The following is a 16,627-nucleotide window of genomic DNA, read 5'->3' on the forward strand; positions in this document are numbered from 1 at the left end:
AATCTCGGGCACAAAGCTGTAAAAGGGCTTAACGTCCAAAAAAATGTCGGTTAAGCTTGACGTTTTTACAGAGCTAAAGAGGTTCCTTAGATTAATTTCTTTGACAGTACTTATCATAATTTTCTTGGAGATGGCTGGGCAGGAAGCCTCAGGATTAAACCAGAGTTCCTCAAACCCAGTCGATATAAGTGACTGTTTTACGAATCCCAACCAAGGAATCTTACCAGATCCTAATGAAGCCGTCACAACTTTAAGCTCCTCCTTATAGTGCACCAACTCAGGAGTGCTCCACAGGCGCTTCCAATATAGTAAGGGCCGGACAGCAATAACTTCTGCGATTGGGCAGATATTTAAATCTAGTCTTAACGGGACCAAAGGAGTGCTTTTTGGCAAATTCATTAATTGTCTTATGAAATTGTTTTCAGTTAGTGATAGGTTGCTAGCTGATATGTGTCCCCAAAGTTCCGCCCCGTACAGGGAAGATGCCCTAGCTTGGACTTTAAAAATTTCAAGGGGGGCACTTATTATTTTGTGAGTGCAATTCTTCTGTACTTTCAAGATTCCCCCAGCTGCTTGGGTTAATCTTAAGTTTGCTTTGGCCACTTGTGGACCCCATCCCATTTTGTCGTTCAAAGTCAAACCCAAATATTCGAAGGTTGGAACCCTTTCGAGGGGTCTGCCTTCCATTATTGGATGTGGGCAATTAACAGTGTTAGCATTAAAAACCATGTACTTAGTCTTGTTTATGTTAACCACCAGATTTCTTTTAGTGCAGAATTTGGAGAATTGATTTAACACGCGCTGCATCCCCATCGGGGATTTTGAAAGCAGAAGCGTGTCGTCCGCAAACATTAAGGCGGGGAATCTCCGGGCACCCAATTTGGGGGAGTCAATGTCGATTATGGCTAGGAGATCTTCGATAAGCCCGTTGAGAAAAAGAGAAAATAGAGTCGGGGCCAGGACACAGCCCTGCCTGACACCTTTCTCGATCGGGAAAGGACCAGTTAACTGGCCTTGTTTACCGAAGCGTACTCTCGCGTAAGTACCTTCATGTAAGATCTTAAACTGATGGCATAGATATGGTGGAACCCCCATTGTTAGTAAAATGGACCATAACTGGTTCCGATCCACCATATCAAATGCGGACTTTAAGTCGACAAATGTGAGGTAAAGGCTACCCCCTTCCAAGGTCACATGCTTCCAATAGAGCCCTTGCAACCGGAATAGTTGATCAATTGTTGATGTTTTGGCCCGGAACCCCGCCTGTAGCGGCGTCAGAATGTTATTGTCACTAATCCAAATCTGTAGACGTTGTAACAGTAACCTGGCGTAGATTTTTTGTGTAACATCAATAAGGCTAATCGGCCTATAGTTAGAAGGTTGGAGCGGAGAGCCCTTCTTGTGTATTGGAATAATCTCCGCCCCTAGCCATGTACTTGGCAGTGGTGATCCCTGCAGTATCGCGTTAAATAATACCAAAAGGTATGGGCCCCAAACTACAAGTTGTTCTCTAAATAGATCACCAGGGATCTTGTCGAGTCCTGGCGCTTTATTAGACTGAATGCTTAAAATGGCCAATTTTACTTCCTCTAATGAAAAAGGTTGCGCTGGCCACATAGGGTTCGGGGTCAGAAGGCTCAAAGGAGCTTTGAATGTACATAGGGGAGAAAGAGAATAGAGATCTTTAAAATAAGTAGACCAAGCTTCTTCAGGTATGTTAGGGGCAATCGTAGTCCTGCCTTCTGGTTTCCCAGTGTGAACAAGGTTCCAAAAGGTCCTTGAATCCTTTGCCGCAAGTGCAGATGTGATAGCAACCCAACGGTCTGCCTCCCATTCTGATTTTGCATTTTTTAGCAATTTTTTATATTCTTTTCTGGCTACAATGACATTAGGCCTATTTCCTTGCCTTAGGGCCAGCAATAACGCTTTTTTTGTGTCCCTACAGCACCTGTTAAACCATAAGTTATTGTCATAGCGTTGTTTAGGTTTAACAGTGCCTTTCTTGTAAAAGGTGTCCTTTAGTATAGCAACCATTCCACTATGAATATCGGCCATTAAGTCGATATCCATATTCGAGGGATTAATAAGGGTAGAATTTGCCCTTTCGAGCAGGGGGATAACATCTTGATATAGTTTTGCCATTGTTTCAGTGGATGAATTCGCGGCCGCCCATCGAATTCTTCTCCCGCCTTGCACTAATCTTAGGTTGCTACTTGGGGAGCTAACTAGGGCACTATCCCCGCTGATTAATTGATAATCCATCTTGGTTGTCAGGGGATTATGGTCACTTTCTATACGAGGGGATACACTAAAATCTAAAATTTTTGGCCAAGATGCCAAACTCACCAGGAAGTAATCTATTACGGATGTGTGCCCCAAACCATTATAGGTGTGCTGGGCTGGGGTATCGCTCTTAAAACGTCCGTTACAGGCTCTAACGGAGAACGTGTAGGTGAGAGAGGTCAACTGGAGGGCTAGGGCAGACCAGTTTTTTACAGGGTAAGCATTAGATGGCGGAACTGACCAAGTTTCATCCTCAGCCAATGTGATTGGAGGGACCCCTTGTAATGGTTCAAAATGGCAATTGAAGTCCCCTCCGATCAACAAGACAACATCGCCCCCAAGCGTATGTAATAAAGCGGTTACATTATCCAAAGTTGTAGAAGTTCTACCAGATTGTACTGGCCGGGAATAGATGTTGATCAAAGCCATTTTTGGTGTTTTGTTGTGGGACATCAGGATGCATAAGAGATCTGGACTATTTGTCTCTAGCTTTTTCAGCGTAAATCCAAGATGAATACCCACCCAAATACACAACCCCCCTGACGGTCTTCCTCTTGTGCCTTTCATTGCAGGTTCCGCAAAGGTTACAAACCCCACTCTATGGGTAGAGCCTACCGCCCACGTTTCCTGGAATAGACAAATCCCATGGGAATCCACAAAAGTGCACCAATCCGGGATATCTAAGTTGGATATAAAACCCGCTATGTTCCAAGATAACATTTTTAGGGACCCATTTGGCAGTGCCTGCTTGTTTCTCAGGCTTTCCTTATGGGATAACCCGTCATGGTCAAATGTCCCAGGGCCAACTAAATGGGGAACTAAGTGTGCGTTGGCAGTCTGCAGTTGTGTGTCCAGGGTACGATTATCAATCGTGGAAAAAAGTAGGTCAACCCCTGGCTCCCCGGTAGTTACATAAGGCTTTTCCTTGGGCATCATTCTGCCTGCTATAAGGGGCAAGGGGTTGATTACGACTTTTGCCACCTCCATGAGCTCCCTCCTGACGGTCTTCAAAGCTCCTTCCGTGTTGATAACATCTATTTGATAGGCCGAGGTGGGGCTGAGGGGCACAGGGAGTGAATCCACTTGGTCAAGCACACTATATCTATTACTCAATGGGATTCCCGTCACTTCTCCCCCGAGTTGACCACCTCTACTTCTATGAACATAATGCCATGAGTCCTCCTGCTGTGGCCTCAAAACATTCCTCCCATGATCAGACGGGAGATAAACATGATCTGTTGAATAAAAATAGTCTAACCTCAGAGATGTAATCCTCGTGTTAAAACTTGTCTGTTGCCAACTGCATACATGATCAACTGCCCTATGATCCTCAAAGTTGATGATTACACAGTCCCCATCCACATTTTTTGATTTACAGCCTTCCCACCCCACCCTTCTAACAAACAAAATCTTGCTTTGGATGGATCTAAGCAAAGGTCTATGGGTGTTCAGCCAATGGATTGTCTTATTTTTGAGTTCCTCATATGATTCCTGTTTGGAACTCATCAGCTCAGGGACCTCCGTAAGAATCACTACAAATGGGGCACAATCCGGGGGTAAATTAATACATGGTAAGTCTCGGGAGGTAATTTTACCTCCATGGTGATTTAAAGACTCCTTCCCTGGGGTAGCGATATTTGGTAAATTTGCCAATTGTGGGGGATGCGCTTTTTCCACAAGAGAAGGATTATTTTTTGAGCCAATTAAATTAGAGCCCGAGGTCGGCCCCTGTGTAGTAAGCAAGGTAGGTTGATCATTTGCAATGGTAGGCGTTAACTTATGTTGTGGCTGTGGGGCAATATCTGTTATTGTTAAGGCTTCAACTTGGGTTTGGATAACAAGAAGGTCCTTTCTAAGACCCATATTTTCCACGAGCAAAGCCTCCATTTTTCCCAGTCTATCGTCTAGGAGTTTCAATTTTTGCTCCACAGGCTGAATAAAAGAGGATAAAACCAGACTCAATTTCCCCACCAATAAATCTAAGTCAAGGGGGTATGTAATTGCAAGGTCTCCGCCGGCCTTAACGGGACTATCTGTTAAGGACACAGAGGGGCAGGGCTCTATAGGCCGAGGTGCCAAAGTACTGTTAGATTTAGGCTGTTTGGGTTTTCTGCCCCGGGATGAAGTTATCAGCCTTCTTCTTTTTTGAATTGCACCCTCCTTAGGTCTTGTATCCTTCTGTTTGTTTGGGCTCACTTCAATTAGGACTGGAGTTGTATTTGTGGGCTGGCCAAGTGATGATTGATTTGGGCCGTCTGCCTGGGCACCTAAGTTGATCCCAAGATCGTCTGGGTTAGTAGGGGGGTCCAAGATAGCTCTATTTGGCTGAGTAGAGACTGGTGAACATACGTGTGCAGCAGGGCCCAGAGAGGATCTCCTTTGAAAGATCGGGTCTTGGGACAAACGGTGTTAAGTCAGTTCAATTTCACGTTCAAGGACCGATGATGCTCTTGTTATAAATTGATCGAGAGTTCCTGCTACCATCCCTATTGGTGTCGTTTTAGCACCCCTTCTGGCGGCCATTGTACAAGGATATTATGATTGTGAGGTGGTATTGTCTATACTCACCGTTTGAGCTGAAAGTAAGAGGGCTGGCCCAGCCCAGCCTCCTCCGGCCCCGGACGGCCACAGACGGCCCGCCCTCTGCCCGGGCTCAGCCCGGCGCTGCCCGCGCGCGTTCCCGCGACGCGGAGGGTGGGCTCGATTTTAAAGCGCCTCCAGGCACGTCCAGTGGGCGTAAACTTCCACCCCGCCCCAGGTGCTGCTGGGAAGTGTAGTCCCCCTCCTAGCCGCAACCGCTATCGTTCCAAGCGCGGCGGCGGGAGGGAGACACACGCACGAACACAAACAGGCAGGCAGGCGGAAAGCTCCAGAGACCGCAGGGCAGCACGCAGGATCCTCCCGCGGACACCACAGCTTCAGGTAGGAGACCCCCGCTCCACCGAGGGTGGGCTCGATTTTAAAGCGCCTCCAGGCGCGTCCAGTGAGCGTAAACTTCCGCCCCGCCCCAGGTGCTGCTGGGAAGTGTAGTCCCCCTCCTAGCCGCAGCCGCTATCGTTCCAAGCGCGGCGGCGGGAGGGAGACACACACACAAACAGGCAGGCAGGCGGAAAGCTCCAGAGACCGCAGGGCAGCACGCAGGATCCTCCCGTGGACACCACAGCTTCAGGTAGGAGACCCCCGCTCCACCGAGGGTGGGCTCGATTTTAAAGCGTCTCCAGGCGCGTCCAGTGGGCGTAAACTTCCGCCCCGCCCCAGGTGCTGCTGGGAAGTGTAGTCCCCCTCCTAGCCGCAACCGCTATCGTTCCAAGCGCGGCGGCGGGAGGGAGACACACGCACAAACACAAACAGGCAGGCAGGCGGAAAGCTCCAGAGACCGCAGGGCAGCACGCAGGATCCTCCTGTGGACACCACAGCTTCAGGTAGGAGACCCCCCTTGTATAGAATACCTAGGAAAAGTATGTAACATTTTCACAAAAATCTTATATTTCATAGTTTGCCGAAAACCATCAGGCATTCAATACATTACCTAGGCATTCTATACAATACCGGGATTTTACACTTTGACTGTAACATATCGGTTATCACGCTACGCTACGCAGAGCCTTTCCTTTATCAGCCTATACATCAAACCGCCATAGATTTACAGCTGGCTGATGAATAAAGACTTTTTGGATGCTACTTTCAGTGCTACTATAGGACATTTTTCACGTCCATTACTTGGAGTTGTGAGAAATTATTTAAATCGGACCGGAATATTGGTCAATCATTTTTTGCTTTATGGAGCCATGATTAGTATTTGAAGCTGAGAGAAGCTTTGTTCTATAAACCATAATTGAGGCTTATCTTACTCCCTCTTGGATTGGCTTTTCGAAATATATACACCTCCATTGGTAACTGACCAACAGAACAGATAGGAGCCCTGACTATGTTCCCTCTGGCAAAGAATCGGGAACGAAACAAGTTGGCTGTGTACTAATTTTAAAGATCTATTGAATAAAAAGAAACAAGTCTGGAACAATCCTTAACGTTGTTTGTACTGACTTCACAACAAGTGCACCTTCCATTTTTCTTCGGTGAACAATAGAACAAATTACACGAACATCTAAAAACTAGAAATAATACAGAAACAATTTTGGAAAAAATACATCGTCGAAATCGAAACGTGGACAAGTCTTTTCCAGAACAGTGTGCTCAAACTTTAGGTACACTGTGCTAGCCAACTGGTAAGTCGCAACAAAAAGTCTTTATTTTAAGTTGTGCGCATTGGATGGTCAAAGGTCACACTGCTTCAACGAACCCTATTATGGAATATAAGCACATCACTGCACAGAAGCCTGGGCCATGCACTGTGAGTAGCAGATTATACAGAAGTCTAAAGACAACTCTTGCTCAAAACCATTATCCACATTCTTGTACAAATGTCCATGTATACATGGCCTGGAATATTTTAGCAATACAGCTTGCAATTTAAAAATATAAAACAACAGAAAAACATACACACTAGCAAGGAAATACTTAACATCGCTTCCAACAATACGCGCCACCTCATCACAACCTACAGGAGCCTAGTGAAAAGCGTTATAAAATTTGGTTGGACAAAGTAAAAAATAAAAATGACGGTTAAATAAAAATATTTTAGTCAAGTGAAAATGTTTGCTTTTCCAGGTGGTCAGAGCCAGCAGTACATAAAACGTGTTTAGAAAGTCAAATGAACCAAGCCAAAGATTTGCTAGTTGAGCAGTTTTTGCTAATTTTTTTTTCATATTTCAAAGCAATATTTCTGGCCCATAAGTCCTTCCCAGCTGCTAGTTTGCAAAGCGATAGTGGAACCAGTACAGTCAAATTAGGAAGGATGGGGGGGAAAAAAACACAAGATGATTTTAATACTCCACGTTCAAAATCAAATATGACGGCCCCTGCCACAAGCTCTACCTTTGCCTTGCATAAGCTTGTTATATTAAATGTGGATACTCTCAAGATATAACAAATTTCCACTATTTACTCTACATGGCAAGCCTTAATAATAATTTGCAATTATGACTTTTATTAAATCAACTTGGAAACCTATGCATTTTAATAATCTCACCATTTACCCCAAAACCAATACTCCAAAGCCATTCAAGCGGTGCGCAAGACAGATGTACCAATGACCTGCGGGGCCTTTTCTCTAAACACAAAGCCAGCATCCTATTGTCGAGGAAAGTCATCCCTCTTATTGTATTTCCAATAGCAATATTTATCTGTCAGGAACAGGGGGCTGACCACTGCTGCAAGGACGGGTGATCTATGTTAAAATACAAGCAATTAGCAACATACTGTCTTCTCTCAAGGTTCAGGCAGAAACAATGCTCATTTCCAATGCGTTCTCCATCCCTCGCCTCCACCGCCCTACTGTTCCCACTTTTCCCCTCTAGACACCCACACAAGAGTAACAAGCATTAAAAATGCAATAGGACTCGCCTTTCATTAACTTAAAGCCATTTGCTTTGCTATACAATACCATTAGCAAAGCAAATGGCTTTAACTTAATCAAAGGTGAGACCTATTGCATTTTTAATGCTTGTTCTCTCCTGGCAGAGGTGGGGTCCACTCAAAGGTAAAGACTGGGATGATGACATGCAACGTAGGGAAAATGTTCACTACCCATGGTAAGGAAGCATCAATAAATGCGCGTATCTTCTCCAGGATGGGTAAAAAATTACCATTTCTAATTAAAAGATGTATACGTCATGTGAATCTCTCCCATCAACAATGTAGATTTTCTCTCCAGTCGAGGTGTTTCTACAAATTTAGGAATAAAGCAAAGAATTGCTAAAACGATTTTGCACACTTTCAACCAAAAAGCACATACGTTGCTCGTTTGATGGGTAACATTAACAGCTTCTACCTAGTTACACAAAAGTTCATTTTGAAAGCTATAGTTTTGGAGCCTCGTACAAAATGCACCAGGTATCTACAAGATGGGTGGATACAGCATAAGCAGTCTGTCTTCTCGCTCCTTCTGCTTCATCTTCTTCAGGATAGTGAAGAGTCCAATGTCTGCAGTACTGGGCTGCACCACCACCAACCGGTACCGGAAAACTCATTAGCAACTTCCGGTCAGATGTACCGCACCCATCGTCAGACGACCGTCTCCAGAGTAACACACGAACAAGGGGACTGCAAACAGCCAAGAACGCATACACAGAGGGCACCATCCGAGGTAGTGAATGGGTTAGCGATCTTGGAGCGATGCTACTGCATGATCGTCCATGTGACAAAGTGAATTACAACGTAAATAACTTTGACTCAAATTTCGTTCACATATTAAATATTTTACCCAATACATAAAAATATAAATACAAAAAAGTTGGAATAATTAACCAAATGTACACATCTGTAATGGGCATGATCGAGGCAGATGACAGAGAAACTCCCTGCGAGTTCAACTATCAACTAACGGATGAGCGCTCCTGGGCTTGTTTTATTTGCCCCTGCCGCAGGATGCGTCGGTGCTTGTGCTGGGCGGACTTCAGTTTTTGGCTTCACTTGCACCTTTGGGGCACGGACAGGCTCTGATAGGCCCACATTTTTTCTGCTTCCATTGGACGCAGCTCGGGGAGGCTTTAGACTGGGGAGGGAGCATGGAAAAACTCTGACATTTTTCATTTTCAAAACGTGCTTTTAAACAGCCAATAAAACAAGCATTTGCAATGCAGTAGGACTCGCATTTACGCGAGACCTATTGCATTGAAAACGGTGGTCATCACACACAACGGGAGGGAGGGCGGGGGACGGCATGGAGAATGGGAGAGAGGAGGTGAGAAGGCACGGACAACAGCAGTGCGGGTAGGGGGGGAAGGCAAGGACAACAGGAGTACCGGCGGGGGAGGGGGATATGGGGGTGAGAAGGCACGGACAACGGGAGTGCGGGCGGGGGAAGGGAGTGAGAAGGCATGGACAACAGGAGGGAGGGGGAGTAGAGAAGGCAGTAGGAAAACCTCATTAAAGAAAATAGTGCTCACAGTCTAAATAACACGTACTGTGTAACACTTGAAGTAAAGGGGCCAGTAGCCATGGGAGGATACAAATGACAACGTGGCCGTCATAAGGAGGGACTAACAAGCCAATAAACGAATCTGAAGGCAACATTTACAAAGGACAAAGACACAAGCCAATGAAAAATATGGGCGGGGGAGTGGTAGGGTTTCCCTCATGTACTGAACTACAGCAGATCTTCACCAGAGCAGTGCTTGCGCACCGACACTAGGCTCGACCTAAAAAGAGGGCTTGTAATAATCTGAGACAATCCCTGTTTCAATCATTCGAAAAACTAAAGAATGAACGTCTCATTTATGTCGCTACATATGGGACACGTTCTAATCAGATGAGGAAAAGGGTCTCCAAACATTGGAAGATTTTGACTTTGGGTCCCCTAAATCTTCAAAAACCAATTCTCTTCTTCAAACGGGAAAAAGCGCTGAGAAAATGTTCAGTATTTACCAGACACAAGCCCATTGCAGCAAAACAAACCTCCTATTCGGTCACTGCGGAACTTGACCCCTGTGATAGGCCATTACTCATGTGGCCATTGCAACATTTGCCCTTTACCCAAACCAGTAAAAGAACTAGACCTGGATCTTCGAACACCTTGGGCCCCAAGAATTGAAATGAAATGAAATTTTGTACTTGTATAGCGCACTGCTGCCCCAGCGACGGGGTGTCCTGGCGCTTGTACTCATACCGCTGTGGAACCCTTCCTGGCTTTCCCTGTGAAATGTCCACTCCTGGGCACCCCCAAGGTGAAGCCAGGCATCCCCAGCGCTGTTGGGGCCATTGTGGAGATTAAGCAAGCTATTGCCCAGAGTTGCAGAGTGGGACCCATGATTAGAGTAGGCACCGAGGCGAGAATTATCAGGAGGAAATTGAGCCCAAGACCCGCCGAGGCGGGAATTGAACCCTGGTCCCGGGCCAGATCTCTGCATCAGGGTCTACCGCTCTAACCATTGAGCCACACTTCTCCACACTCCAAGACAACACTAACTGTGACACCACCAGCATGGTCTATGTCCTCATCCACCCCTGTGGCCTTAAATACATAGGCATGAGCACCAGAACGATTCGCACCAGAATTAATGAGCACAGAGGCACCTCCAGGGGCAATTCCCAAACTGATGCACCATTATTGGTCCATGGGACATTCAAAATGATTTCTTGTGGTTTATAATTAGCAAACTACCGTCACATGCATGCGAAAAAAAAGTTTTTTTACTTACAAACAACGATGGATCTACAGACGTAAGTGCTACAACTGGTCTAAATGATGAGATTTCTCAGTCTCAATAGGAGGGAAACAACGCTACGTCCCCACAAACATCGCTCTCACACTCTACCAGTTAGTGGCTGCCATACACAGGGCAGTATTTCTCCACTTGACATGCCCTCTCTACTGTAAAAAAAAAAAAACCTTATAATAGTGTAATAATCTTGAGGAAAGTGTGCTGAGTGTTTCACAAGATCCATACTGTTTTAACACAGATCTCAAACTCAATTTGGTTTTAACCATAGGCCATTCAGATTGAATGGCTCTACATTGTAAATCCGGACTTAAGACTGCATTTTTGCAGGACTGTCCCAAGAAATAGTTTTTGTTGCCCCATACTGCGTCCAAACCACAAGTCCTGTCCTTCCAGTTACATCGTATGCAATTGGAATTTGATTTCACATGAAGCTCACAGTGGCGTTCCCGTGACGTGTCATTTGACAGCGTGGTGCACTGACACATTCACCCGCTTTCTTCCCCTTCATCAGACCAGTCTGCATGCCATGGTTAAACACTAATTGTTCATCAGCAATCTGTTGCGGGAAGCTATAGGTTCTAACAACATGCATCCGACCTTAACAAAGTAAGTGATTTGAGGTCATGAGCCCCGCACCTATTATCAGTCTGAGACATTTTGACTATATGATTTGAGCCACAAGTCTTGCACGCCCAATACCTTCAGTATGTGGCACCCCACTCCCTGCACCAATTATTACTCCATGGCATTTTGGCTGGTAGGGGTCTCTTGGGGCGGGGGGCAGCTCAATCACCATAAAGAGTGGCATCTTGACTAGAGGGCACGCTTTGAGTGGCCAGCTGAATTACTTTTTAGATGAATGTTAAGTGTTATGGCGCGAATCCAAAACTTTGGATTCCTAGCGCTTCCAAACATGTAAACCTATAATTAATGAGTGCTTCTCCAGTATATATGCGCCCACGCGAATCACGATATCCACCTTTGAAGTGCATTTCATGAAAGCATAGTGAAAGCTTTCAGCCTCATATTCCTACAAGACCTTGCATAACAAGTTAGCCATATTTAACAGGTATTAGTCCCAGTGTGCACAGTGTGCTGTTACCAGACATAGTGCAATGTGACTAACTAAATTACACCCCTACCAATGAAGTGTGTGACTACAGAAGGGTGCCATCCTGCCACATCTGCATGATCCCTGAACCAACCGAATATAGGGTAAAAAGTGTGTATGTTTCAGCAGGTTTTCTTAAATTGCTGTTGGTGTATGCACACGTGTTTTGCAGTTGTTTGATGTGCCTCACTTTATAGCTTATTGTCTATATTACAGCAACAAAACTATACATAAATAGAAGACTATGGGCCCGATTCACAGAACTAATCTGAGACAAAATCCTCAACTTACTACTTTTGGTATTCACAGAAGGCATTTAGTAGCAGTAAAGTTAGGAGTCCGTCTCAAGTCTGTGTCCGTCTCAAGTCTGTGTCCGTCTCAAGTCTGTGTCCGTCTCAAGTCTGTGTCCGTCTCAAGTCTGTGTCCGTCTCAAGTCTGTGTCCGTCTCAAGTCTGTGTGTATCTGACTCATGTCTGATGGTATCTGTTTCATGTCTGTCTGTATCGGTCTCAAGTCGGTCTCAAGACAAAATCCTAACTTTACTACAACTAAATGCTTTCTGTGAACACCAAAAGTAGTAAGTTTAGGATCTTCTCTCAGATTAGTTCTGTGAATCGGCCCTAATTTCTTTTTAATACGAGTTGATATAGAAATGGGGCTTTTTGCCGGTCCGTGGCTGCCATTTATGCGCCACCCACTTAGGTTTTTTTCAATTTTTAATATAATATTACTGTTACTGCCATTCACAGTCTGTACCTAATAACTTTTGATGCAGCCATTATATTTTTAGGTTTTCTGAATTAAGTATCCTTACTCAAGGGGAGAGCTGTAGGTCTCATTTATATGAATGGCATGACTGCTTAGGCAGGCAGGGTCGCTAACAGACCTTATGAAGGCCTTATACCCAGATGGGCTTTAAAGGCTGACCGAAACATGTTGTCTTTATAAAGGGTAATTGACACATTGATACTCAATAGCCCCACTCTCTGTTTTTATTCATGTCTAGGGTACCCAACTAATAAAGGAAATTTCCTGTGGTATGCCACAAGACATTTTTATCTCTTATTTTCTGTATCTCTGCCACAAATCCAGCCATGGTTAATATAAGAACTCCTATATTCTTGGTTGAATCTGCCCTGGTTGTACCATACCAGGGTGTGGATAGGTGCAGATGATGAAGCATGCCATTATTAATTGGGTGAGGTGTAAACTCCAAAATCTTTGGATTTACCCCAGGACCTTCTTTTCTGGCAAATGTATCCTAGTTGACCTTTTGTTTTTGTGCTTTAAAACGTAGGCAGTGAGTCGCACTGAAGTCTGCCCATCTATACCACAAGCCGGGCAAGGGAGAATGATGCATAAGATAAAACACAGTTGTAAAAGGACCAAAAGTATAGCCCACTATACAAATTAGACCAAGGGGAAATAAACAGAAAATTGCAGGTTACGATAGTCAGTGGAGGGGAGTGGGGTGGGGTGGGGGTTACATTTGTTAAACTGAATCACTCATAGTTAGTTGCACACATCATCATGTTCCCCTCTTCCCCACTCAAGAAACAGAGATACTGCCAACGGCATCAACTAAGCCTCAAAAGTTGTAGATTATAGGCTCAGCAAGGATAGTGCACAGGAACCTGTTGATGACTCCTCTGCATTGGGAGGCCTGAACGGGGCGTTTACAGCTGTGGCGAATCAACCTTTTTTTCCAAAAGCACAAACTAAACAATATGCACGAATGATGGAACATCACAATAAAGCCAGGCTTTGATGATGCTATAATAGATGGGAAAATAGATATAGATAAGTGGGGGTGTATTCGATTAATCTAAGCCATTTGAAAATGCATCAGTATTTACTCAGTTGGCGGTTCTTAGCTCTCAATCTCGCAAGTATATATTTAAAGCAAGATGCTTGCTAGATTTGTATTTCCTAAAATCTGCTGTATATTATTCAGTTCTGCATTTTGACAATGTTTCAAAAAGTTAAATTTTAGCACAACATGTCTTGCCATTCAAAAAGTATGGCAACATAATGACAATATATCCATTTAAAAATATTTGGAAAACAAACAAAACTGAAGGTTCGTTGAGCATAAAAAGGAGATTACCGACAGATTCAAGATTATAATCTTGAGGCGATAACTGAGTCACTGGCAAGGTTGCATTTCATAAAGTAAACATTTAGGGTCAATACAAATTTAGAATTGGTGTTAGAAGCAAACCTTGGCTGTCTTTACGATACAGTGAAAAAGTATCAGGAGCCAGTGGAAAGTGGCAATATCCTCCTATGGAGCTTTTCTCCAGCAGCTCTGCTTCGGTCTGTGTTTTAGTCCACCGGATAAAGCGTTTAACCTTCTCGTTTGTAATGTAAGGCTGGCCTCTGTGAAACCCTGTCAGAAAAAATAACCAGTTATGACAAGGAGAATTTGGTGATGTGTGTGTTTTAAATTGAACACAATATATATCATATTGTACAAAGAAGCATAGAGAAGTCGAACAATGGGGTAAAGGTGAGCAACTGAAATCATATCCATTTTACACTAGACTGGGTTTTTCTCACAATCGGAAAACACTGCCATATACAGGATAAAGAGATACAAGTCACAATATGAAAATTAAACTGAGGAAACAATATTCTCATTGTGCCTATTGACATCAGGCTCTTTACTGCAATGAGCATCTAACAGCAACAGTCTCTTTTCGAGACGCTCGAGACGGGGTAGGTCGCCGGTACAGTGTCACCAGGACTATCTCGCTAAAGTATAGCGCGTCTCCAGCACTCACTCAAGGAGGCATACAGATTACCCATAGTGGGTCAGCCTTTTTGGCATCTACTATTCTTAAAGTACATCTTTTTTGGGTGCTTAGTGTTTGGATTCCATACAGTTAACCATTTAGTCCCAAACACTTTGTAGATTTGGTTCACTTGGTCCTGACTAATTGTCTATTTATCTTTACTGAGTCTACGACGGCAAAAAACATGTAGATGTTTTTAACGCCTTTGCTACCAGGGATCATTGTCTCCACTGGTGGCCATCACATTTTTAATTGGACAATCAAAATCGCAGAATAAAACCCTTCTTAGAGAACTGCTTAGCCTATTTTTAAATCACTATTCACTTACATCTACATATCTCCAATCAACACCCAGGGCCCTACGTCTGCATTTCACAGACCGCATTAGAATAAAAGATCTCGATAAAGAGCACCCTCGAAGGTGTCAATCGGGTATTGCAACGCCAGCCTGACGAGGAGAAAGCCAGATGATGAAGCCTGATACTCATTTGGGTGTGTGAGGCCCCTAGTTCCAAAAGGAATTATCTCCCTTCCTTTGGTTCCTATGTATCCTACCTGATACCTTTCCTCTTAGGAACTGCATACCTGTAATTGTTACCATCTAACAGCAAATCTAGGAAGGGAAGGCAACTTGACAGCAAAATGGGTCCAGGGGCTCAAAAATACAAATAAAATCTATTTTGTTACAGTGAAATATAACACAGTAGTGTGTGAAATTCACCATTTCCTTTTTTTAATTAAACAAAATTTCTGGAATATTAAGCTAACCATAAACCAGCCAAATATTGCACAAAATTCAAACAGCAATGGCTCAGGTTCTATTCATTCACGCCACTTCTGTGATCCTGCAATAAGAATTTTCCCAGAATGGACAGACAATTATGAAATGTGTTGTAATGGTATCATTTCAGGTATTTCGTCCAACAGGTGTAATGTAAATGCCAGAAATTACGCTAGATTTCAATGGCGTACCAACAAATTAGCCCAGGCCTACTTGTGATGCCAAAAATATGCACGTGTGCTCTTATTCATGAGTCTACCTACGGTTTAAAATTCTGCTATTAATTCAGACATTGGTTTCTGGCCTCACTGGGAACATGTACTAACATGCCTTGACTCAGGACTGCGTTACAACAAACAAATGATGGACGGAATGCTGACAATGCAGACATTCTCCCCCAGTCAAGAGATCTGGGTTAAATCCATTGTTCTTTTGCCCACTACACCACCCCAGTTTAGACATGGCCATATGCAAATCAGTCTTGACCCTGTGCCTCATGGGAACAGTCCAGCCCGAACTGCCAAGCCATGTCTTCCCTGGACCGGAATCAAGCATCCTAGGACCGGTTTCTGGCTATCAGCCGTCATCAGCCAGGATAGCTTGACTCCAGTGGCGTAGTGAGCACGGGTCCCACGTCTGGGAATACCCATCCCACTTAGGGCGAAAAGCGTTACAACAAACAAATGATGGACGGAATGCTGACAATGCAGACATTCTCCCCCAGTCAAGAGATCTGGGTTAAATCCATCGTTCTTTTGCCCACTACACCACCCCAGTTTAGACATGGCCATATGCAAATCAGTCTTGACCCTGTGCCTCATGGGAACAGTCCAGCCCGAACTGCCAAGCCATGTCTTCCCTGGACCGGAATCAAGCATCCTAGGACCGGTTTCTGGCTATCAGCCGTCATCAGCCAGGATAGCTTGACTCCAGTGGCGTAGTGAGCACGGGTCCCACGTCTGGGAATACCCATCCCACTTAGGGCGAAAAGCGTTACAACAAACAAATGATGGACGGAATGCTGACAATGCAGACATTCTCCCCCAGTCAAGAGATCTGGGTTAAATCCATCGTTCTTTTGCCCACTACACCACCCCAGTTTAGACATGGCCATATGCAAATCAGTCTTGACCCTGTGCCTCATGGGAACAGTCCAGCCCGAACTGCCAAGCCATGTCTTCCCTGGACCGGAATCAAGCATCCTAGGACCGGTTTCTGGCTATCAGCCGTCATCAGCCAGGATAGCTTGACTCCAGTGGCGTAGTGAGCACGGGTCCCACGTCTGGGAATACCCATCCCACTTAGGGCGAAAAGCGTTACAACAAACAAATGACTCAGGACTGTGCTCATTCCTGAATTAGTGGAGGCAAGTTCT

At 44.6% G+C, this 16,627-nt stretch overlaps 1 protein-coding gene across 3 annotated transcripts in view; it reads right to left on the minus strand.

The window, feature by feature from the left end:
* Positions 1-16,627, minus strand: part of RADX (RPA1 related single stranded DNA binding protein, X-linked) — a 529,236-nt gene that overhangs the window by 250,878 nt on the left and 261,731 nt on the right. For all 3 annotated transcript variants that reach the window (XM_085608034.1, XM_085608035.1, XM_085608033.1), the window contains exon 8: positions 13,898-14,065. In XM_085608034.1, coding sequence (XP_085464160.1) covers positions 13,898-14,065 — 168 coding nt within the window. The remainder of the gene's footprint in view (positions 1-13,897; positions 14,066-16,627) is intronic.

This window comes from Triturus cristatus, chromosome 5_2, assembly GCF_964204655.1.
Source record: "Triturus cristatus chromosome 5_2, aTriCri1.1, whole genome shotgun sequence".
NCBI classification, from domain to species: domain Eukaryota; kingdom Metazoa; phylum Chordata; class Amphibia; order Caudata; family Salamandridae; genus Triturus; species Triturus cristatus.